Genomic DNA, 26,167 nt, shown 5'->3' with positions numbered 1-26,167 from the left:
CCAACTGTAGAATATGGATCTAGGTGACTAAATTTGACAGCTTTGAGAGCTGGTGGTCAATCTGCCATTTAGTGTGGTTTTACATCTAGCTGAAAAATGTAAATAAATATATTTTTGTATACAGTGTACTAGCAATACTTTTGACTGAAAAAAAACCTCTCTCCTCCTTTAAAATTTCAGCCAAGAAGTGTCCTTACAACATGCAGTACCAAGAGTGCAGCTCCCCCTGTGCTGACACCTGCACCAATCCTGAACGATCTCAGTTTTGTGAAGAACACTGTATGGATGGTTGTTTCTGCCCCCCAGGCAAGTTCATATGTACTCACATCTCTGATCTCAAAGAACAATAACAGCTTACCTTTAGGGTTTGGGCAGGTTCCATGGCATTTAAGCCTCCTATATTTGCATTTTGCATAGCTGCAAGTGACAAGCATTTGTCATGTCTCAGCTGAGAAAAGATATCTGAATGCCAATGCTGGTGCAATATTCAGAAAGCAGGAAAGCAGAACAGCAAACAGATCAAGACTAGTCTCTCAGCAAGCCACCTGTGCTACAATAAGTCCCTCTTTCAAAGCAGGTGGATTTTAAGAATACAAAGGTTGAATTCTTCACTGTGCAAACTGGCAGTCCTACTTTCTTCAGCATAGGTATGTCCATTCACAATAGCTGTAGATCTGTCTCTAAGAAGATATTTAAGATTTGTAAAAAACAAAAATGGTGTGTAGGAAATGCCTCTTTAATTGATCAAGGTTTTGTCTATTTTTAATCTAGGGACTGTATTTGATGACGTCAACAATTCTGGCTGCATTCCCCATGAGCAGTGCTCCTGTGTTTACAATGGCAACACCTATGCTCCAGGAACTTCTTTTTCAGAGCAGTGTCATTCCTGGTAACCTTTGTTACTTTTCTCACTGTCTCCTCTCATATATTTCATGAGTCTAATGGTTTATTATATGCAATTACATCATTGGTAATTGATATGTGTATTTAACTGACCGCTACAGTTCCAAAATACCCCTAAAGAACATTCTTTGTTTTATTTAGCAACAGCCTTAACTAGCTTTGTACTTTAACTCAATGTGATCAAAGCAAGGCTTTACAATGTTTAGATTTCTCACCAGTCAATGAAAATGCTTCTTTGTTTATTTTGTTCAAACATTTGGACTGCTCTAAGGGGAATGAAGTTGCAGTCATTTATGTATTTGCAAATATTTATTTTCTCTGGAGAAAGCAAGGGATGACACAATGCAACCTCGATTTCACAATTATTAATCCTGTCCCTGTGCACTACCACATCAGTTTAGAAAACAGATATGCTCTGCATCAGGAGTAGATGTGGGGTCACATTTCTGTTAGTTACTGACCCACTTGTATAATAAACCAGAAGAGATTTTAATTTGTCATTTTGGTTTATGTTAGCTGCAAAACCCAAGCAATTACTCATCCAATACCTGTTGCTGGAAAGTTCGCCTGTCCAAAGAAGGAAAACAACTAAATAAGCAAAGTGAATGCATACCAGAGTCACTCCTTTTAATGCACTGCATCACATGTTGGATGATTTGGAAAGTCTTAAACCTAGATTTGTTGTGTGTCAAACTACAGCTTCAAGGGAAAAACAGTAACAAAGTAGCTGAACCTAACATCACTGAAATTCCTTTTACTCTGGACTACTGTTAATGATTTAATCTAACATTATTCTCTCTCCCCCAGTACCTGTAATGGAGGCCAGTGGAGTTGCCAAGACATGTCATGTCCAGGAACATGTTCAGTAGAGGGAGGTTCGCACATTTCCACATATGATAAAAAACATTATGATCACCATGGAGACTGCACTTATGTCCTTTCTAAGGTGGGGATCAGAAATTACTAGGTCATAAAGCCTTACACGTTTATAGACAGAAAAGGTGATTTCAATCACCTCTTTTAACATACAGATGTTCAACTGCCTCTTAGCCAGATGCTTCCTAGAACATACGCTGTCATTCAAGTGACAATCATCAGTTAACTATCAGGATGTCATGTGAAGTATATGGTGTTCACTGAGAAATTTCCAGTTCTGTGATGTAGTTAATTGTTGAAGAGCATCGCCTTTTTTAAGAACTTGCTTAGTCTATATTCTTCAGAGTTATTAATCCAGCTTTCTTACTGAGTTGCAGTATGTTTGCAATGTTACTGTATTATATGGTATTGGACAAATGGTACAAGTCTGAAAAGTTACACTAACAATTTGAATTTTTATTTTTAATTTATAGGACTAATATTTTTGTTACATTTTTGGGAAGTTCAAATACCAAAAATCAGTTTGAGTCAACTGATATATTTCGTTTAGATTTAAAACATTTCCAAACCAATTTAAAAATAAGCTGTAAGAAATAGAAAAATTGAAAGTTAATTATAATAAAAGTATTTACTTACAGAAATGTGCAAGTGAAATGTTTTGATCCTTTAGGAACTTCTCCTGTTTGTTCTTCGCTTTCCTTTTTCCCTATCTGCACAATTCAGTTTTAAAAAAATGCTGTATGTACTGTTCTCCTGAAAAATGTTTTATCTGAAATTTTTGTCTAGCATTGATATCAGCTACAGAAAGATGAGAGATACAGTACAATTGAATCAAACATTAGACATAGGTATGAATAAAAATCCCCAATATGAATATAATCAACAAAATGCAAAACCAAATCCTAATTCTCTCATTCTTCCTAATAATTACAAAAGGTAAAACTGAATTTTAGGCCAAAGAAGGCCAGGAATTTGGGATTCTCCAGAAACAGAAATATGTTTTTCAGAGTTAGAGAGAATTTTACAGGGAAAGCTTCTGTAATCAGCCTTCCATGAAATAACTTTTGGCTTTTTTTTTTTCAGCATTGTACAGACGAAACTTTCACCATCCTGGTAGAACTACGCAAATGTGGCATAACAGACACTGAGACATGTTTGAAGACAGTGACCCTCCGCATGAATAATGGACAAACTGTAAGAATGCAAAATGAACATGGGAAATTACTATTAAATATATGGGGAACAAAGAAGCTAGGCCTTAATCAGTCAGGGAACTGCATTTCTTTCTCATATGGTCAGCATATAAGATAAACACATGTTATTCTTAATCAAGTGAAAAAAAACTGATTTTGTTACAAAAGTCAGATGAGCCATAGACTTGCCTTTGTGGAAGTTCATAAAGAAACCCTATTGTACTCACAAAGCAGAAGAAAGCTATTTTCTCTGCCAATTCGATGGAAAAAGCATGAGATTTTAGATTAGAAACTACAGGTACAACAGTAAGGGATGTAATTCATCACAAAGATGTGTTCAAACCAAGATGATGTAATTCTCTAAAGAGCTGAGAAAGTCTCTTCAAGAATAATTCTTTTATGGCAAGGAAAACCAGTAAAGTGTACAAAGTGGAAAGAGGGAGGAGGTGAAATTGCAAAACATCCACACTTTTTATTTAATATATTTTTAATTAATATCACTGGCATCATCACTATCATTCCTTGTTGGACTACAGTTATCCTTCACACAGTTGCCTCTTTTTCCTCTTCCTTACAGCTCATCGAGGTCAGACCTGATGGTGGTGTGTTTGTGAATTCAATCTACACCCATCTGCCCTTCTCAGCAGGTATTTTTCTCCCTAACAATCAGTCAGCAATAAGCTCTGAACTTCAGCTCCACATCTGCTTATTTTCTTAAACTGTTGGACATAAAAGGACTGTGAGTTGTTCAGAACCTGCACGTTCACAGCTTGGTTCTCTTTGGGATATTTCCTGAGTCATACAAGTAGAAGTGGAAGTTTGGTGCATAAATAAGAGTTCAAACAGAAGCAAACAGCATTTACACTCTCCTGATTTGATCACTTTAAGGTTCACTTCCTTCTCACCTCTCAAAATTGAACACAGAAGACTTCCTTCTCACCTTTCAAAATTGAACACAGAAGACATATGTTTACCTCTTCTACCTCTTCTGTTTGTTTGTTTTTTAACTTACCACCCCTGTGCTTACACTTCCTCAGACAGAAATTTGATTTTTGCTCTCTGTTTTAATAACTAATAATTCTATGCAACTAATGATTCCATGTGATATCTCTGATCTCCAGATCTGCTTATTCTCCCTTTCCAGCAGAGTGAGGGCTCTAATGTATGCTGTACAAGCTTAGAAACAAAAATAAAAGTATTCTTTTTAACACTCAGTGCCATACAGTATTTCCTTCTTATTCTCTTGGAAGGGGTAATCTCCAACTGCTTAATGCTGAGACAGCAAATCAAGCTAACAACTTGGTAGCTACAAGCAAAGTCTGAACTGTAAATTTTGACCTACATTTCTGATTCATTTTCATAAAGATTGGCTTTATTTCACCTCAGAATTTGCAACAGTTGCAACAGAAATTCAAGAAGAATACTATAATGACGCACCTTTTCCAGCATTTGACTGCATTCAGAAAGTGATCATTCTGTTTTTCATCTCTAGCTAATGCCACTGTGTTCAGACCTTCATCATTTTTCATCATCATCCAGACAAACCTTGGTGTCCTTCTTGAAATCCAAATCATACCTATCATGCAAGTGTATGTGCGACTGGATCCTATTTTCAAAAACAAAACCTGTGGTAAGTGAATGAAATAAAAGAACAACTTGCTTAATGTCTTGTGTCTAGTATGAGCAGTATAAACTTTTCATTGCTTGTCAACAGGTCTCTGTGGAAATTTCAATAATATCCAAACTGATGACTTCAAGGTCATAAGTGGAATAATTGAAGGAACAGCAACAGCATTTGCTAATACATGGAAAACTCAGGCTTCATGTCCTAATATCCAGCACAGCTTTGAGAACCCTTGTGCACTCAGCATTGATAATGGTGAGTGTTTAGATTTTTTTCTAGTTTTTTTTTGCTTATCCCTAAAGGCAACACATATGTTGCAAAGTAAAGATGAGAGGATAAAGACTTACATACTTGGTAAAAACACATCTGAAATCAGAAACAAATATTAAAATGAAAGCACTAGGGATAAGTAACAAAGTAAAGGAAGAGTCATAGTAACATAACTGAAGGAAACTATATAGTCATTGAGAACAGAGACGATGTCTAAGCTGACAGCATGGTGTCAGAGGAGCGGATGGCAGCAGTCTCTTTGGAAATCTTTTATTCATCCCTTTCTCTGGTTTTAGGAATCTTTGCCCACAAGCTGGTGAAAAAAGGACAAGAGACAGAGAAACTTGATACAATTTCAGAACTGGCTTCATAGACCAGGACAGTGTGGTTTTGTGAATAATGAAATACAAGAGTAATGCACACTTACCTTGTTCTCTTCACAGAAAAATATGCTCAGCATTGGTGTGGACTACTAACAGACAGCAAAGGACCTTTTGCTGATTGTCACTATGCAGTGAATCCCTCTGTTTACCACACGGTACTTAAACTGGTTTTCCCTTTAGAAACAGTAGAAATAAGACCATTACAACTAGCTACCAGAAAAGGACTGTTCCAGACATGTTTTGTGCAATGCCTGTATTTTAACTCCTGTACTGCAGCACTTCCTTCTTCCAACATGTGTTTCTGTTTGTGTTGTAACTTTACCTTATTTCAATTGTCAGTCTTGGCTTCAAGATCCTGACTTGCTTGCATATGAGAAGGCAACTATTTACTCCGGGATGGATATATACATGTAGTAGGAAGTGTATGTAAAGGCATGTCAAATACTTGTTTGACTATCAGTGAATTGTTGCCTCATCAGCCACCTCTGTCATTACTAACTACCCGGCACAGAAAGTCCATTAGCTAATTATCATCATTCTGCTATCAATGTGTTGCCAGTCTTTCTTATCATGATGAATCATCCAGGTATGGACATGGGTGAAATGACATGTCTGGACTGATACTGTGAATACAGCTTTGTATGTTATAGTGCAGCATATTCGTAAATATGGTTCAGAGGAACATGAAGCTGTCAAATGTATAGCAGACTTTAAGACCATTGTTTCCCAATAATAACTGCAGATATAATCTGAATTTCCAGTACTTTCATTCTCCCCTGTCAGGAAACTTAGACAAAGACTGGAAAGTGATAAAGCTGTGTTAGCATTGTCTATAAGTAAGCATATCTAAAGGAAGATTAGTGCATAAGACCAGAAAGATAATGTGCATTTTTTTTTGGATTGGCAATTTTGCCAGCGCTGAGAATTTTTTTCCCTGTGCATTCTTAGAACTGCATGTTTGACACATGTAACTGTGCAAATAGTGAGGACTGTCTGTGTGCAGCCCTGTCTTCCTATGTGAGAGCTTGTGCTGCAAAAGGAATCCAGCTGCATGGGTGGAGAACTGATGTCTGCTGTAAGTACTCTTAACTATCACCTTTCGTAAGAACGCAAATCAATAAAAACTGCTGATCAGAGACCATTTTATACTGATTCCTAAACAAATATAGTGAATGTTGAGAAAGGGATTTTAAGTGCACTCCTGGAAGTAATTCTCTGCTGTTCCCTTAGAATCAATCCATTGCTAGCAAGAGTGAATATGAATAGATAGAAGACATAGCTTGCTTAGGAAAGAGACCATTGTTATGGAAGTGCCTCCACCTATTTCTGTGCAACTTTGAATTTCACTACAGCTTTATGTATCACAAATTATGGTAGAGAAAATGTGGCATATTAAAATAACAGTAGTAGTAATACTAAGCAGAACTACTAATCAGAACAGTTGCAAATGAAAGGTCTCTGAAGCTGCATGCTGAGTCCCACCAATCCAGTAAGTCTGTTTTCAGCATACCAGGAGACATTCAGGGAGACATCTTGTCTTATACTTCAAAAGATTTAGAAGTCTCGGCAATGAATGGCAGTGCCAAATGGAGGTTTCTTTCTGAAATTTCATTTGAAAAAATATTTTCTTCTTTGCATACATTGCTTACTCCACATGTACAGTAGCTTTTCAGGTCTGACTCTGGAAGTATTCAGAAATACATTTACATGAAAAATGCAACATAGGTAGGGGCGTCTAGTATTGTTTCTGTGTTATTTCTACTGCCTATGTGGGGTATTTTCCCACGAGAATTTACCATCTGGAATTAACAAACCTATTCTATTTCCCTCTTTCAAGCAAAATACACCACCTCATGTCCCAAATCCCTAAGCTACAGCTATACCATCTCTTCCTGTCAACCCACTTGTCGATCTCTGAGTGAGCCTGACATCATATGCAACATTAGGTTTGTCCCGGTTGATGGCTGCACCTGCGTAAATGGAACCTACATGGATGAAAGTGGCAAATGTGTGCCTGCTCATGAATGCCCTTGCTACTACAAAGGATCTCCCATACCATTTGGAGTTGTCCATGAAAATGGGCTTCTATGGTAAGAATATTTTGCAAATCATTCCGGTAATAGTGTATATATTTTCTCATCAAAATCTGCTATGTTTAAACTGGTCTTACACTGCCTCGCCTGAATTTCAATACAATGCTCTCTCATTTTTTTCAACTTTAATCTTTTAAGAATGGTACATACTCCCTGAGCTGGAAGACAGGGACAGGGAGCAGAACGAAGCCCCTGTAACTGAAGGGGAAGAGGTTAGTGACCTGCTACACCACTTAGACATACTTAAGTCTATAGAGCTGGATCATATCCATCCAAGGGTACTAAAGGAGCTGGTGAAAGTGCTTACCAAGTCACTTTCAACCATTTATCAGCAGCCTTGGCTAACCAGGGAGGTCGCTGTTGACTAGAGCTTAGCACATGATGCACATCTACAAGAAGGGCAGGAAGGAGGATCTGGGGAACTACAGGCCTGTCAGCCTGACCTCAGTGCCGGGGAAGGTTATGGAGCAGATCATCTTGATGCCATCAGGTGACACATACAGGTGATCAGGCCCAGCCAGCATGGGTTTATGAAAGGCAGGTCCCATATGACGAACCTGATCTCCTTCTGTGACCTGTTCAGTGGACAAGGGAAAGGCTGTGGATGTTGACTACCTGGACCTTAGCAAAGCCTTTGATAGCATCTCCCACAGCATTCCCCTGGAGTAACTGGCTGCTCATGGCTTGGGTGGCTGGACTGTTCACTGGGTAAAAAGCTGGCTGGATAGCCAAGCCCAAGGCGTGGTGAACAGGATTACATCCTGCTGCCAGTGGGCACAGGGAGTGTTCCCCAAGGCTCAGTGTTTTGGCCAGACCTGTTTAATATCAACAATCTGGACAAGTGGATCAAGCGCACTCTTGGTATGTTTGCAGATGACACTGACTTGGTGGGGGGAGTGTTGATCTGCTGGAGAGTAGTAAGGCTCTGCAGTGTGGCTGGACCAACGGGCCAAGGCCAACTGTATGAGGTTCAACAAGGCTCAGTGCCAGGTCCTGCATGTGGGTCACAACACCCCCATGCAATGCCACGGGCTTGGGGAGGAGCATCTGGAAAGCTGCCTGGCAGAAAACGACCTGGGGGTGTTGGTCAATAGCCAGCTGAATATGAGCCAGCAGCGTGCCCAGGTGGCCAAGGCAGCCAGCAGCATCCTGGTTTATATCTAACTAAAATAGTGTGGCCAGCAGGACAAGAGCAGTGATCGTCCCCCTGTACTTGGCACTGGTGAGGCTGCACCTTGAGCCCTGCATTCAGTTTTGGGCCCTTCACTACAAGAAAGACACTGAGGTGCTGGAGAGCGTCCAGAAAAGGGCAACAAAGCTGGTGAGGGGTCTAGAGCACAAGTCTTATGAGGAGTGGCTGAGGGAACTGGGGGTGTTTAGCCTCAAGAAAAAAGAAGCTCAGGGGACCCCTTATTGCTCTTTACAACTGCCTGAAAGCAGGTTGTAGCAAAGTGGGTATCGGTCTCTTTTCCTGGGTTACAAGTAATAGAATGAGAGGAAATGAACTTAAGTTGCACCAGGGGAGGTTTAGATGGGATATTAGAAAAAAATCTCTTCCCTTAAAGGGTTATCAAGCACTGGAAGAGGCTTCCTGGAGAAGTGGTGGAGTCACCATTCCTGGAAGTATTCAAAAAAAATGTAGATGTGGTATTTAAAGGCATGATTTAGTGGTTGGACTTAATAATCTTAAGGGTCTTTTCAAACCTACATGATTCTATGATAACATGGTATTTCCAGATTGATAAAGCAACTGTATTTAGGTGCATTTTCTATTTAATTCCATGATTTTTCAAGCATAAAACTATGACTGCATCAGCAAGGAGAGATACTATGAGAAAGTAAGTAACAAGCAGAGACACATATTCATTTCAACGTATGATTTTTCCTGTTAAGCAATAATGGCTGTCATATGAAAGCAGCACTAGTAGTGGTATTGAGGGAAATTCTTTCCCAAGACTTCAAAACAGCATTCTGGAATTCCTTTGAAAATTCTGAAACCTGACAAGAGAGAAGTAGCTCTTGGTCTCAGTACATGGTTTGAGAGAAAAAAAAACAAAAAAACATTTCCCCTCTCTTGCAGCACTTGCATTCAGGGAAGACTGAATTGCATTGGAGCACCCAATCCAAATCCAGGTAAATAAATAAATAAATCTTCTACCTACCATTTTCTCTGTGCCAGGTTTTGCACAGAAACAGTTACAGAACTGTTTTTTCTTAATTGATCTTTAAATAATAGTATTTCTCATTGAATTATAGTACAACAGTTGTCATAAAAGGCAGGAGTGAACCTAGATTAATAACACCTCTTTTTTAGTATTTTTTTCTTAAATACTGTGGGTTTTTTTCTGGGAATTCAGTGCTCTGAAGTGAATCTATTTAGCAGATTGAATAGGGACAGCGATCCCTGCTAGCTGAAATACACAGTTTCCACATAATTTCTAGTTGGCTTTAATGGCTACAGCTGTGGGGGTAAACCCTGCACCATTTCCTACTGCTCTCATCTCTTCCCTTCCTCTAGTCTGTGAATCTCCTATGGTCTACTTCGACTGTACAAACACCACTGCAGGAACAATTGGAGCAGAATGTCAAAAAAGTTGCCAGACTTTGGATATGCAGTGTGTAAGTATGTCATGCCTGGATGAAACGGTGCTTCCAGGTTTTGTCTGTGCTTTTGGTGCCAAAGTAATTGATCTATCTGATCTGCTCCAGATCTACAACACAGATAATTATTTCTTGTAGCAAAAGCCTAAAACCATGTTATGAGCTTTAACAATGGGACCTTTAGACCAAAGTATAATAAAGTGACAACCTATTTGATTTGTAAGATTAGTGTCTACCTATCTTCAGCTAATACAGATAAAGTAATTAGTAGTGAAAATATTTAGGGCTCTGCCATGCATTTTACTTCTTTAGTAAAAAATAAGTGGCTATAAATTGGCCAGGAGAAATCATTTGTTCTCGTACCATGATGCTATTGTGAAATTCTTGCATATCTAATTATACTACTTCACCTAGGTTCATGGTAGCCACATGCCACTTAGTGAATAAGTGTCACATGAGATAAACATGTTTCAATGTAACTCAACCAAACTGAAAAAAAATTAATAAATTACTAATGTTCTTTTTAAAGCTCCATTCAATGGCAAACGACCCACTACAAAGTGCAAGGCTTCTTCAGCTAACACAGAGCAAGACTTAAGATTCAATGTATTTCAAATTCCACAGACTCTAGCAGAGCAATCAGAATTGGCATACATAAAACCTACATAAAATCTTTAACAGATTGATGTTCTATTAAATTAATAGCTAATAACTCCCTTTTGGTTCCATTTTCCTATAAGTAGTTTGTAGTTCTCTCCCATTTAAGCTGGGCAGCCATAAGATCATATAAACACATTTTATGATAATTTAATCTTCTTTTTTCTATTGTGATTACTTCATCCTGAAAGTCTATCTTCCTCTTGACTTTTCCAGTATAGCACGCAATGTGTATCTGGCTGCGTGTGCCCAGCCGGGCTTGTATCAGACGGGAATGGTGGTTGTATTCCTGAGGAGGAATGTCCATGTATTCACAATGAAGCCATGTATCAGCCCGGGGAAAAGATCATTGTTGACTGTAACACCTGGTAAATATTTCCTTTGAAGTATCATTCCTGGTTCCATCATTTGCCTCTCCTAAGATCTTAAGTAGTTCAGCAGTAAGGAAAGATTTGGATTGCACATTTTGTCAATTGATGGGTCTGTTAGTTTTGGATTAAACAGTACAAGCAGGTTTTGTTCTGATGTAGGCAGATGGCCAAAGCACAGAATGGGAGGAAATCTTTGGGACTACAGTGTTCAGTAAATATTATCCTACTTTGCAGTTCAGAGTAGCAGAACAGAATTGTGCTTTAATTCTTTACATGAAAAATCTAAGATTATTTTACCCCCAGAATCAATATAACATTTACTAGGGATGAGTTGCCAAACAAATGCTAAGTTGTTGGGATATGTTTGCACAAAACAGTGAGTTGTTTTATTATTAAAATGTTCTATTCTCATTCCTAGTTTCTGCAAGAATAGAAAGTGGGAATGCACTGAAGATCAATGTCTGGGCACTTGCGCTGTTTATGGAGATGGTCATTATAACACCTTTGATGACACAAGGTTCAGTTTCAATGGAAACTGTGAATACACACTAGTCCAGGTACTGAAAATTAGCAATAGTAAATGAGATGTAACCTTGATCATGTCCACAAAACAATGGACTTCTAAAATGTTACTCTCTACCCAGGACCACTGTGGGAGGAGTGGCAGAGCCAATGGAACCTTCAGGGTTATCACTGAAAATATTCCCTGTGGCAACACTGGGACAACTTGCTCAAAATCTATCAAAGTTTTCTTAGAGGTAAGAAGGTTTTGCGTATAGACCAGTTTTGTTCTGAATCTGTTTAGGGCTTAGGAGAAGCCTAGATATCCATCACTTCAAGGAAGTTAGAAAAATATTTTAAAAAGCAAATCAACTTGTAAATTAAGCTTAAACGAAATTCAGGTGAAGTATTTGATAGAACTTCCCAGCTTTTTATCTTTTCCATTTCCCACACTGTCTTATACCACTATTGGACAAACTACAGATCTATAGGAAAACAGTCTTTAGCAAAAATCAGTCTGTCATGTCAGAAAATTATTCTGTGCAGTGTAGCTCCCCCATGATGTCAAAACACCCTTTTTTGACCTACACCATTTAAACCACTTTTTTTTAACTACAGTTTCAGGAACTGAGATTTGAACAAATAGACTTGATTTATCATATTTGGATTATTTGTTTTCATTATGTAAACTATTTTTAGTACTCTAAAAATCAGAAAAGCATATTTAAGAGCACAGATGCAGCTATTCAGTGAATTTCTAATCACTTTTTTCTCCTGTTTCAGAGCTATGAACTCATACTTGGTGAGGAGCATGTCAGTGTCGTAAAGACAGGTCAGAATGGTAAGGTGCCATACACAGTCCGCTATATGGGCATGTACTTGGTAATTGAGACCACAAGTGGACTGATCCTCATGTGGGACAAGAAAACCACCCTCTTCATCAAGCTCAGCCCCAATTTTAAGGTGCGAAACTATCAGTTAAATGGCAATTTACAGTCCAGGTTCGTACTGTGTGTGAATTTTGTTGAGAGCCTGCCAAGATCTCAAACAGGTGATATCTCTAGCATTCCTGCAGGACATCCCATATTGTTTTTCATTCCCCTGGTGCCTCAGGAAGCCGTGTCATTATCCTGCTGCTGTTTTGAGCTCTGAAGACAGCTTTCAGTACCCATTTGTCCTAACAGACCTTGAGTTGGCAAACTGTTTTTTCAGACTTGACTTTGTTAAAATTATTCACTGGACCTTGGTAAAGTTTATCAGACCTTATTAAAATTACATAGCTACATGTGTATAAATCAAATGAGTAGTCTGGATCCTGACAGTAATTCATTGTTTCTGGTTCTCATTGACACACAAATGAAATTATTATACTTCACAAACAAGGAAGCGAAATATTATGAGTTAAAACTTCTTGTAAAATGCTACCATCTATTTTGCAAATATATATCTAAACAGTGATAAGGAAAATGTATTCCTATTGTCATACCCCTTATTCTATCTTCTGATACATAAGTGCTAAAAAACATAGTAAATGAGGAATTTGCTATCTTGTTGTATACCACAGTGATATTTCAATTAGGTATATAAATTAGGTTTAGTTCAGAACTAGTATATAAATTAGGTGTAAACTAGAACTAGAAATAAATATACAAATTTATTTCAGTATTATAGGTTCCTTTGCTGCCTCACCCTCTGGCACTTTATAAAAATAGCAGTAATAAGGAAAGTACGCACCTTAGATTCATAGAGAAAGCATAGCATCTATTGTAGCCTATCAGTCTTACAGATATGTAAATTTAGAAGGAGGGATATTTCTGGATGTGCAAGGAAAACATCATTTCTTTTTATATCTGTAAGCATTCACAGCATTAAAGACTCAATGAGTAGACTATGTGGCTGGACTGGACAGCTTTGTAAGACTGTTTTTTTATATGTACATCTATTGCATAAAACATGGCTTAAATGAAAAGCTTAGTCAGGTAACTGCGAGTATCGTTTCCCTGTTAAAGACATACCTCAAAGACAGATGGTTACAATGACAAAGACTGTTTTACTGTTCAAATTTAAAAGAAAATAAGACAACAGCAGTATCCTTCTAGCCTTAGTGGTCAGTGTTCTGTTGCTGAGAAAACAAAGGATGAGGATGTTCAGGAACGTTAGAATGGAATGGCACCATTCTAAGAGCTGAATTTCAAGTGTTCTTTCAGTCTCAGATGCTGTTTCAAGTTTTCTGACATCCATTACTATTTTATATATTTTCTTTTGCAGGGCCAGATCTGTGGCCTCTGTGGAAATTATGATGGCAATGGCATCAATGATTTTACTACAAGGAGTCAGTCTGTGGTAGAGAATGTTCTAGAGTTTGGAAACAGCTGGAAAGTATCCTCTACCTGTCCTGATGCTAACAACATAAAGGACCCATGTTCTACCAACCCTTATCGAAAGTCCTGGTCAGAGAAGCAGTGTAGCATCATCAATAGCAACGTGTTTGCTGCCTGTCACTCTCAGGTATTACCAGGGCAGAAATTTACTTTCTTAAGACTATGTCTGTGTATTACTGAAGCTGCTATCCTCATACATTTTAACATGTATGCCTAATTCATTAGCATGTTTCACTTTGAATTGCATCAGGAAAACTTCAACCTGATTCCCGCTCAATGGAACAGACGTATAGTCCCTATCTGTAAGTAATAAAAAGACACTTAGTTCAGAGGAAATATTGAACTATTATGCAAGAATAATAATCTCATAATGACTATGTATTTTCTTGTACTGTCACGTGAATAAAAATTCTTACACACCATGTACAGAACACAAGCTCAATGAAATAATAACATAGAACGAAGTATCAGCACAGTCTTTACCTGACACCAAGTATATACCACACAATGTAGGGTGACTGTGCTCATCCTGTTACCATAGCTCTTGCCACTGGCAAAGACTTTCATATTGAAGTGCAATTGCCTAATATTGCTTGGGAACATTAATCTCTTCTTCCACTATGACAAAAGTCTGGGAGTCTAAATATGTGTCAATATGTGATTTGGATGTATCATCTGGCATCACCTCTGGTGTTTGTGTATATAAACAAAAGAAAAAGAATTTACTGATGTAGGTCTTTCTTCTGAGATACTACAATTTGAAGAAAACTACCCTACCAAAGCTAAGAAAATTTAGATGGCAGGATGTATAGTATTACATTTCTTTTTAATAACAGGTTGAACCAGCAAAATATTACCAAGCATGTGTGACAGATGCATGTGCATGTGACACTGGAGGAGACTGTGATTGCTTTTGTACAGCAGTAGCTGCCTACGCTCAAGCATGTAGTGAAGTTGGTGCCTGCATAGCCTGGAGAACCCCATCAATCTGTCGTGAGTTTTATATCATAAACATTTCTTCTGAGAGTGTTCAGTGCCTTGCTGATGTCCTTGAACACACATTCAGGTATCTTATACATGTGTATACTCTCACTGCACAGACTTTCCACACTAAGCTGTTTTGATCGTCACACAATTTCCCCTACTCATTCATGGTTTTCAAGACTGTTCAAGCAGCATTGCAGGGATACGGTGAACAGACATGAGTCAAAAAAAAGCTTTTTTTCTCCGAATGTGTTCACATTTCTGTTTCTCCTTAGCACTGTTTTGTGATTACTACAATCAACAAGGGGAATGTGAATGGCACTATAAGCCTTGTGGAGCTTCCTGTATGAAGACCTGCAGGAACCCAAGTGGAAAATGCTTCCATAACTTTCCAGGTTTAGAAGGTAAAAAGAACTGCAAGTACCTTTAAGTGGTACACTATATATTTTTTAACGGTCTTTAATGAAGTGTATTTCCCCCATCAGCTGCATTTGCACCATTCAATTTTCTTCAACATCATTGCATCCACCTGAATGGAGACAGAGTATGGAAACTGGAGTTAAAAATATTTCTAGGACTAAATCCTTGTGGGTGGGCTCTGCTGATGCTCTACATTACTTCCTAGACTTAAAAGCAAGACCTGCAAACACATTCTGCACAAATAGAACTTTTGATGACCATATCTTATTCTCATCTTTTCTACCTTCTCCTTTTCCTTCCTCCAGGCTGCTACCCTAACTGCCCACCAGAAAAGCCGTATTTTCATGAGGATCAGATGAAGTGCGTTAGTCTCTGTGACTGTTATGATACTGAAGATGGAAAGATATACAGAAGGGATGAATGTAAAGTATGGTAAGACTTTCCATACCAGCCTAATTGTGTACAAATCAAAATTATCAAAACAGTGGTGGGAAACTGCATGTTCCTGTTACATGCCGGGACTAGTTTATGCTGCCTGTGTAAAAACAGTGCCTTACTATCTAATGCCAGTTTTCTTACTACATTAGTAGTAAGAAATTCTTCTGTGATTTTATGCTTAGTTGAATTTGTTCCTGATTCTGTTGTAAATCCTCAGCATAAAGATACAATACATAAAGAGAACAGTAAGTCCTCTACAACCAGGCTTTCTCTATTTCCTATTCCTATGGCAGGAAAAATATTGTTCCAGGAGTATAAATATCTAATAGGAGACTACTTCAATGGATTTTATTATATCCTTATAATGCTTGCAGCATTTAGACACGTTGCCTTTTTAGCCTGCTTTTTAGTACAAACACATTGCAAGTGCAAGGGAAGTGATAAGGAAGAAAGACTGATAATATTCCTTAAGACTTCTATTGTAGCTTTGCATAATATTTAGCTTCAGTTCTATTAGTAAGTTTGGGGTTAATATAAAGGAAGATTCTGGAAAACAATAGCAAAAAAGAAGCCAACATGAACTGGACACTCAAGAAATAAACACAAATAAAGTGTCCTGTCCTTTGATGCTAGCTAGTATCTGGCAGAAAGATGACTAATAAAATCACATAATAATAATAATAAAAAAAAGTGGGGTTTTATGTTTTTTGTTTCAGTGAATGCACATCAGAAGGTTTACAGTGCAAGTTTGATGAAAAAGGTAAGACAGCTAAGAAGAATTATTAAGAAAATGAAATACTGGATATTATCTTTTCATAGAAGCCTGACAATAAATTTCTGAATTACAGCATGCTACTGCATTTATGAAGGGCAGACATATAAATATGGTGAACTCATCTACAGCACCACAGATGGAACTGGATGGTGTTTCAGTGCAACATGTGATGTCAATGGAGCAATGAGCAGAAATGTTTTTAGATGTCAATATTGGAATGAGACAACAACTCCATTTCCATCTTCTACAATTCAGTCCACAACTACTACTTCAGGTATGCATGAATACTCTTTAAAATATCTGAAAAATCTCTGGAAGGGACTGAAAATTGCCTGAAAGGGAGTATCTTTTCATCAGTTAGTGGCATATCATTTTAGTTAAAACTGTTTACTTCTGCTGGAGCCACCAATTCATCTGGCAGCTTCAGTTCCTGTAGATGACCATAATCAAGGATGAAGAAATGAGAACAGCATTTCTTACGAGCTCAGTCTCCACTGTTTCATCATGGGTTTTCCAGGGGAAAAAAAAATAGACCTTACTAATCATTGCACCATGGTGAATCTCCTAATTTCTTTGCAGACAAACCCCACCAGTTCTCGACCAACTTCTGAAAACACAAAAGAAAATTACTGCCATTTTAAAATTATTGACCACATTATTGCAAACTGAAAATACGAAATCTGGTTTGACAGAATGCTCAAATTATTTAAAACCATTCTTTGGAACCTTTCCCAATCGTATATAATAACCAAAGTTTCCTTCTACTCCTGCAGGACACTTCTATATTATTCCTGCACTTACATCCTTATTGTCACCATATAATTCTGAGAAATTATGAGAAATATTTCCACAAAATTATACAATATTACAGCAAGAACTGAAAATTAAACTTTAAGTCTTCTAGTATATAAAATTCATATGAAGGAAGTGGTATATATTCCACATGGTTAACTTCATAATGCTAAGTATATGAAAAGAAACATTAGATTATAAATTTTATGTGTATGGTGTATTATAATGTATTATATACCAAATATATATGTTACATACATTTTTATATTTATAAATATATTTCAATATATAATTTTAAAATAAGTAGAAAAGTCATTACCTGTAAAAACATTTTAAAGCCTGTGTGGTTATGCAGTTAAGTGTTAACCTCCTCTTACTTATACCATAGTAATCATGCTATATATGAATTCCACATAAAGGATATAATTTCATCTATGTTTAACCAAAATCTTTTAATAAATGTCACATAAAGTACCACTAGAAAAATAATACAGACATGATATCAAAACCTACCTTAGAAATTAAATTCAAGACTGTCAAAACAAATTAATTAGCTTTAAAATACTACATTATAATATATAATATTACATGCAACATTAAAGTGTATGGAAGATGAATAATTTTTTCCTGGTGCTCTCCTTAACAAGAACAGACAAGACTTATATTTCCTCCTTTTAATTACAGTAACGACAACCGTGTGTGTGAAGAAAGTATGTGCATGGTCAGAATGGTATGATTGCACACAGCCTGAAAACAGAGAGGACAGTGGAGATTATGAAACATTTGAAAATCTCAGAAATAAAGGACACACTGTGTGTGAACATCCAGATGCTGTTCAATGCAGAGCCAAAGAACACCCAGATATAGACATAAACAATCTTAACCAAACAGTAGAATGTAGTCAAACCAGAGGATTAACATGCAATAACAGAGACCAACAATCTAAGCAATGCTATAATTACGAAATCAGAATATCATGCTGCAGCTACATACCATGTTCTGAAATACAACCTACAACACCAAGAACCACAGAAAAAATCACTACGGCTGTAAATGCAACACGACCTCCTACACAGACAACAATAAAACCAACACCAGAAACAACTACAACTGAATCACAAAAAAACAACACCCAGACACCGCCAGCCAAAGAACCAACTCCTCAAACTGAAATTTCACACACAACAAAGACATCAGCAGTCTCAACAACAGCTTACCAGACAAAGCCAATAACACCAAAAACGTCCACTCTGGCAACTGAGACTACAACAACACCCACTACCGCCTACATCACATCTCCTCCACCAGTGACAACCACCACTGGCAGCACGGCTGTCCCCAGTCCCACTACCATGCGAACAGTAAGCACAACCATCATCATGCCCACCAGAACGTCTATCATCACACCCACCAGCACGGCCAGTACCATAAAGACCTCACCACTTAAAACACAAACCACAATCAACGTCATCACACCCACAACAACAGTGCCCACCTCAGCCAGCAACACCACCAGCAACTCCAGGACCACTCCAAGAAGCACCACAATAACAACGACCACGTCTGCTCACACAGAAACCTCCACAGTGACAACCAGGACTACAACATCAACCGCGACTGCCTCCACCACATCCCACCCAACAGTGACAACCACCACCACTGGCACCACAGCTGTCCCCAGTCCCACTGCCACACCAACAGAACGCACAACCACCACCACACCCACCAGCACAAGCAGCACCACAAGGACCTCTCCCACTCCAACAACAGGTGCAACCACCAGCACACCCACACCAACAGTGCCCACCTCCTCCAGCAGCACCACCAGCACCTCCAGGACCACTCCAGAAAGCACCACAATGTCCAAGACTATATCTGGTCACACAGAAACCTTCACTACGGCAACTAAGATTATAACATCAAACATTTCTGTCTCCACAGCCAAACAGACCATAATGACAATCACCGCTGGCACCACAGTCGTTTCAAGTCCCACAGCCCTGCCAATAAACGTTAAAACCACCATCACATCCACCACCACGGCCAGCACTACAAGGACCTCTCCCACTCCAACAACAGGTGCAACCACCAGCACACCCACAGCAACAGTGCCCACCTCAGCCAGCAGCACCACCAGCACCTCCAGAACAACTCCAGGAAGAACCACAACACCCACGACCACGTCTGCTCACACAGAAACCTCCACTGTGACAAGCAAGACTCCAACATCTACCACTACAGCCTCCACTACATCCCCACTATCAACCACCACCACTGGCACCACAGCTGTCCCCAGTCCCACTGCCACACCAACAGAACGCACAACCACCACCACACCCACCAGCACAAGCAGCACCACAAGGACCTCTCCCACTCCAACAACAGGTGCATCCACCAGCACACCCACACCAACAGTGCCCACCTCCTCCAGCAGCACCACCAGCACCTCCAGGACCACTCCAGGAAGCACCACAACACCCACGACCACGTCTGCTCACATAGAAACCTCCACTGTGACTAGCAAGACTCCAACATCTACCACTACTGCCTCCACCACAGCCCACCCACCAGTGACAACCACCACCACTGGCACCACAGCTGTCCCCAGTCCCACTGCCACACCAACAGAACGCACAACCACCACCACACCCACCAGCACAAGCAGCACCACAAGTATCTCTCCCACTCCAACAACAGGTGCAACCACCAGCACACCCACACCAACAGTGTCCACCACAACACCCACCACTCCCTCCCACATCCCCCACAGCACAACGAGCTGCTGTGCCTGGACCCAGTGGTTTGACGTGGATTCCCCTCAACCTGGAAGTGAAAACGGAGACATAGAGACGTTTGCCAAAATCCGAGCCGCCGGCTATGACCTGTGCGACGAGCCTCAAGGCATCGAGTGCCGTGCTAAAGATTACCCTGACAGGGATCTGGACAAACTGGGACAGAAGTTTGAGTGCAGCCTTGACGCGGGGCTTGTGTGCAGAAACAAGGACCAGATCAAAAAGTACCCCATGTGCTTCAACTACGAGATCAGGGTGCTGTGCTGTGACCGTGATGGCTGCACAACAGCATCACCGCCAACCACCAGTGCAGGCCCCTCCACCACAGTCTCCTCTACAGGAACATCCACTGTGACAACCGAGACTCTAACATCAACCACGACTGCCTCCACCACGCCCCCGCCACCAGTAACAACCACCACCACTGGCACCACAGCTGTTCCCAGTCCCACTGCCACACCAACAGAACGCACAACCACCACCACACCCACCAGCACAAGCAGCACTACAAGGACCTCTCCCACTCCAACAACAGGTGCAACCACCAGCACACCCACACCAACAGTGCCCACCTCCACCAGCAGCACCACCAGCACCTCCAGGACCACTCCAGGAAGCACCACAACACCCACGACCACGACTGCTCACACAGAAACCTCCACTGTGACAAGCAAGACTCCAACATCCACCACTACAGCCTCCACCATATCCCACCCACCAGTGACAACCACCACCACTGGCACCACAGCTGTCCCCAGTCCCACTGTCACACCAACAGAACACACAACCACCACCACGGCCAGTACCACAAGGACCTCTCCCACTCCAACAACAGGTGCAACCACCAGCACACCCACACCAACAGTGCCCACCTCCTCCAGCAGCACCACCAGCACCTCCAGAACAACTCCAGGAAGCACCACAACACCCACGACCACGACTGCTCACACAGAAACCTCCACTGTGACAAGCAAGACTCCAACATCCACCACGACTGCCTCCACCACATCCCCTCTATCAACCACCACCACTGGCACCACAGCTGTCCCCAGTCCCACTGTCACACCAAGAGAACACACAACCACCACCACACCCACCACCACGGCCAGTACCACAAGGACCTCTCCCACTCCAACAACAGGTGCAACCACCAGCACACCCACACCAACAGTGCCCACCTCCTCCAGCAGCACCACCAGCACCTCCAGGACCACTCCAGGAAGCACCACAACACCCACGACCACGTCTGCTCACACAGAAACCTCCACTGTGACAAGCAAGACTCCAACATCCACCACTACAGCCTCCACCATATCCCACCCACCAGTGCCAACCACCACCACTGGCACCACAGCTGTCCCCAGTCCCACTGCCACACCAACAGAACGCACAACCACCACCACACCCACCAGCACAAGCAGCACCACAAGTATCTCTCCCACTCCAACAACAGGTGCAACCACCAGCACACCCACACCAACAGTGTCCACCACAACACCCACCACTCCCTCCCACATCCCCCACAGCACAACGAGCTGCTGTGCCTGGACCCAGTGGTTTGACGTGGATTCCCCTCAACCTGGAAGTGAAAACGGAGACATAGAGACGTTTGCCAAAATCCGAGCCGCCGGCTATGACCTGTGCGACGAGCCTCAAGGCATCGAGTGCCGTGCTAAAGATTACCCTGACAGGGATCTGGACAAACTGGGACAGAAGTTTGAGTGCAGCCTTGACGCGGGGCTTGTGTGCAGAAACAAGGACCAGATCAAAAAGTACCCCATGTGCTTCAACTACGAGATCAGGGTGCTGTGCTGTGACCGTGATGGCTGCACAACAGCATCACCGCCAACCACCAGTGCAGGCCCCTCCACCACAGTCTCCTCTACAGGAACATCCACTGTGACAACCGAGACTCTAACATCAACCACGACTGCCTCCACCACGCCCCCGCCACCAGTAACAACCACCACCACTGGCACCACAGCTGTTCCCAGTCCCACTGCCACACCAACAGAACGCACAACCACCACCACACCCACCAGCACAAGCAGCACTACAAGGACCTCTCCCACTCCAACAACAGGTGCAACCACCAGCACACCCACACCAACAGTGCCCACCTCCACCAGCAGCACCACCAGCACCTCCAGGACCACTCCAGGAAGCACCACAACACCCACGACCACGACTGCTCACACAGAAACCTCCACTGTGACAAGCAAGACTCCAACATCCACCACTACAGCCTCCACCACATCCCCTCTATCAACCACCACCACTGGCACCACAGCTGTCCCCAGTCCCACTGTCACACCAACAGAACACACAACCACCACCACACCCACCACCACGGCCAGTACCACAAGGACCTCTCCCACTCCAACAACAGGTGCAACCACCAGCACACCCACACCAACAGTGCCCACCTCCTCCAGCAGCACCACCAGCACCTCCAGAACCACTCCAGGAAGCACCACAACACCCACGACCACGTCTGCTCACACAGAAACCTCCACTGTGACAAGCAAGACTCCAACATCCACCACTACAGCCTCCACCATATCCCACCCACCAGTGACAACCACCACCACTGGCACCACAGCTGTCCCCAGTCCCACTGTCACACCAACAGAACACACAACCACCACCACGGCCAGTACCACAAGGACCTCTCCCACTCCAACAACAGGTGCAACCACCAGCACACCCACACCAACAGTGCCCACCTCCTCCAGCAGCACCACCAGCACCTCCAGAACAACTCCAGGAAGCACCACAACACCCACGACCACGACTGCTCACACAGAAACCTCCACTGTGACAAGCAAGACTCCAACATCCACCACGACTGCCTCCACCACATCCCCTCTATCAACCACCACCACTGGCACCACAGCTGTCCCCAGTCCCACTGTCACACCAAGAGAACACACAACCACCACCACACCCACCACCACGGCCAGTACCACAAGGACCTCTCCCACTCCAACAACAGGTGCAACCACCAGCACACCCACACCAACAGTGCCCACCTCCTCCAGCAGCACCACCAGCACCTCCAGGACCACTCCAGGAAGCACCACAACACCCACGACCACGTCTGCTCACACAGAAACCTCCACTGTGACAAGCAAGACTCCAACATCCACCACTACAGCCTCCACCATATCCCACCCACCAGTGCCAACCACCACCACTGGCACCACAGCTGTCCCCAGTCCCACTGCCACACCAACAGAACGCACAACCACCACCACACCCACCAGCACAAGCAGCACCACAAGTATCTCTCCCACTCCAACAACAGGTGCAACCACCAGCACACCCACACCAACAGTGTCCACCACAACACCCACCACTCCCTCCCACATCCCCCACAGCACAACGAGCTGCTGTGCCTGGACCCAGTGGTTTGACGTGGATTCCCCTCAACCTGGAAGTGAAAACGGAGACATAGAGACGTTTGCCAAAATCCGAGCCGCCGGCTATGACCTGTGCGACGAGCCTCAAGGCATCGAGTGCCGTGCTAAAGATTACCCTGACAGGGATCTGGACAAACTGGGACAGAAGTTTGAGTGCAGCCTTGACGCGGGGCTTGTGTGCAGAAACAAGGACCAGATCAAAAAGTACCCCATGTGCTTCAACTACGAGATCAGGGTGCTGTGCTGTGACCGTGATGGCTGCACAACAGCATCACCGTCAACCACCAGTGCAGGCCCCTCCACCACAGTCTCCTCTACAGGAACATCCACTGTGACAACCGAGACTCTAACATCAACCGCGACTGCCTCCACCACGCCCCCGCCACCAGTAACAACCACCACCACTGGCACCACAGCTGTTCCCAGTCCCACTGCCACACCAACAGAACGCACAACCACCACCACACCCACCAGCACAAGCAGCACTACAAGGACCTCTCCCACTCCAACAACAGGTGCACCCACCAGCACACCCACAGCAACAGTGCCCACCTCCTCCAGCAGCACCACCAGCACCTCCAGAACAACTCCAGGAAGCACCACAACACCCACGACCACGACTGCTCACACAGAAACCTCCACTGTGACAAGCAAGACTCCAACATCTACCACTACAGCCTCCACTACATCCCCCCTATCAACCACCACCACTGGCACCACAGCTGTCCCCAGTCCCACTGCCACACCAACAGAACGCACAACCACCACCACACCCACCAGCACAAGCAGCACTACAAGGACCTCTCCCACTCCAACAACAGGTGCAACCACCAGCACACCCACACCAACAGTGCCCACCTCCTCCAGCAGCACCACCAGCACCTCCAGAACAACTCCAGGAAGCACCACAACACCCACGACCACGACTGCTCACACAGAAACCTCCACTGTGACAAGCAAGACTCCAACATCTACCACTACAGCCTCCACTACATCCCCCCTATCAACCACCACCACTGGCACCACAGCTGTCCCCAGTCCCACTGCCACACCAACAGAACGCACAACCACCACCACACCCACCAGCACAAGCAGCACCACAAGGACCTCTCCCACTCCAACAACAGGTGCAACCACCAGCACACCCACAGCAACAGTGCCCACCTCAGCCAGCAGCACCACCAGCACCTCCAGGACCACTCCAGGAAGCACCACAACACCCACGACCACGACTGCTCACACAGAAACCTCCACTGTGACAAGCAAGACTCCAACATCCACCACTACAGCCTCCACCATATCCCACCCACCAGTGACAACCACCACCACTGGCACCACAGCTGTCCCCAGTCCCACTGCCACACCAACAGAACGCACAACCACCGCCACACCCACCAGCACAAGCAGCACCACAAGGACCTCTCCCACTCCAACAACAGGTGCAACCACCAGCACACCCACAGCAACAGTGCCCACCTCAGCCAGAAGCACAGCCAGCACCTCCAGGACCACTCCAGGAAGCACCACAACACCCACGACCATGTCTGCTCACACAGAAACCTCCACTGTGACAAGCAAGACTACAAGAGCACCCACTACTCCCTCCACCCAGTTAGCGACTACAAGCACAAGGGGCCGTACAGGTATTATTCAAGCATCTTTTTCTTCTACTGGATGAGGTGGTGTCCCCATTGTTTTCCCCAGACGTTTCACTACCACAGCCAGGCCAGATATGTCATTGTCTACTTCTGGAAAGCTTATAAACAGCTGTTTCACTATGACAAAATTCATATAATTGTTTTCTGTGACTTCTTCTGTCTGCCATCACTATTTCTTCCAGTACCTAAACCACTTTTTCATCTACATTTCCCTCTGCTGTTAATATCTGTTAGATGTGTGTGAACCCCATGCCTTGATACAACTTATCCTGAGCTTGAGGGAGACAGTGGTGAGTTTGAAACTTTTGAATACGTTAGAGCTAAACATCATAATATTTGTGAAATCTCAGATGATATTTAGCATAGAGCTAAAGGATTTTCACAGTCTCCACTTAGCAGTAGGTCAAATAGTTGAGGGCAACCAAAATGTTGGATGGAACGGTGCACAGTTCTCTCCAATATGTAAAATTATGAGATCAAAATCCTGTGTTGTAAACTAGTGTTTGTTTTGTGCTCAACAGTATCTACAACCGGTACATCACAATCAAGTCACGTTACAACAAACACTTCGGCCATCTCCAGTCTTTCCCCCAGCACGCCTGTCACAATAGAAACAACTACATACGTTACATCAAGCAGAACAACTCCATGTTTTTGTCACATGTATGGTAATTTATTTTCTCCTGGTAAGTGTCTTATTTTACAGTTATAAAAAATTTCATAAGCAATATAGACCCTTAATATTCTATTTAATTAAAGATAACCACTGAAAATAATCAAATACAGAACTTTTAATACATGAATACATTTTCACAGTATTTTCTTGTTTTCTTTGCCTAAGTGTTTTCATTGGTCTTTTAATTTCTTCTTCAATTTTCCTCCACAGGGGAACTGGTATACACCATAACAGACGCGGCTGGCTGTAAGGTTTATGGACTTTGCAGTGAGGAATGTGAAATTGCCCCGACCCTGGGGCCATGTCCTCCAACCACCCCAGGAACCACCTCAGCAACACCCCGCACAACCACCTCAG

The 26,167-nt window shown here is 42.6% G+C and overlaps 1 protein-coding gene across 1 annotated transcript in view; it reads left to right on the top strand.

The window, feature by feature from the left end:
• Positions 1-25,154, top strand: part of LOC121094778 (mucin-2-like) — a 35,271-nt gene extending 10,117 nt beyond the window's left edge. Inside the window, exons 8-30 of the mRNA XM_040608845.1 lie at positions 181-306; positions 772-889; positions 1,711-1,849; positions 2,863-2,973; positions 3,550-3,619; positions 4,465-4,602; positions 4,687-4,851; positions 5,310-5,404; positions 6,198-6,324; positions 7,087-7,339; positions 9,423-9,475; positions 9,861-9,961; positions 10,817-10,968; positions 11,390-11,528; positions 11,616-11,729; positions 12,256-12,435; positions 13,741-13,980; positions 14,690-14,846; positions 15,113-15,241; positions 15,563-15,689; positions 16,412-16,455; positions 16,544-16,754; positions 17,945-25,154. Of these exons, the coding sequence (XP_040464779.1) occupies positions 181-306; positions 772-889; positions 1,711-1,849; positions 2,863-2,973; positions 3,550-3,619; positions 4,465-4,602; positions 4,687-4,851; positions 5,310-5,404; positions 6,198-6,324; positions 7,087-7,339; positions 9,423-9,475; positions 9,861-9,961; positions 10,817-10,968; positions 11,390-11,528; positions 11,616-11,729; positions 12,256-12,435; positions 13,741-13,980; positions 14,690-14,846; positions 15,113-15,241; positions 15,563-15,689; positions 16,412-16,455; positions 16,544-16,754; positions 17,945-25,154 (10,199 nt within the window). The remainder of the gene's footprint in view (positions 1-180; positions 307-771; positions 890-1,710; positions 1,850-2,862; positions 2,974-3,549; positions 3,620-4,464; positions 4,603-4,686; positions 4,852-5,309; positions 5,405-6,197; positions 6,325-7,086; positions 7,340-9,422; positions 9,476-9,860; positions 9,962-10,816; positions 10,969-11,389; positions 11,529-11,615; positions 11,730-12,255; positions 12,436-13,740; positions 13,981-14,689; positions 14,847-15,112; positions 15,242-15,562; positions 15,690-16,411; positions 16,456-16,543; positions 16,755-17,944) is intronic.
• Positions 25,155-26,167: the final 1,013 nt, after the last annotated feature.

The sequence above is a fragment of the Falco naumanni genome, chromosome 10 (assembly GCF_017639655.2).
Source record: "Falco naumanni isolate bFalNau1 chromosome 10, bFalNau1.pat, whole genome shotgun sequence".
Lineage (NCBI taxonomy): Eukaryota > Metazoa > Chordata > Aves > Falconiformes > Falconidae > Falco > Falco naumanni.
The sequence above is the reverse complement of the archived record's forward strand: the minus strand, read 5'-3'. Positions and strand labels throughout refer to the sequence as shown.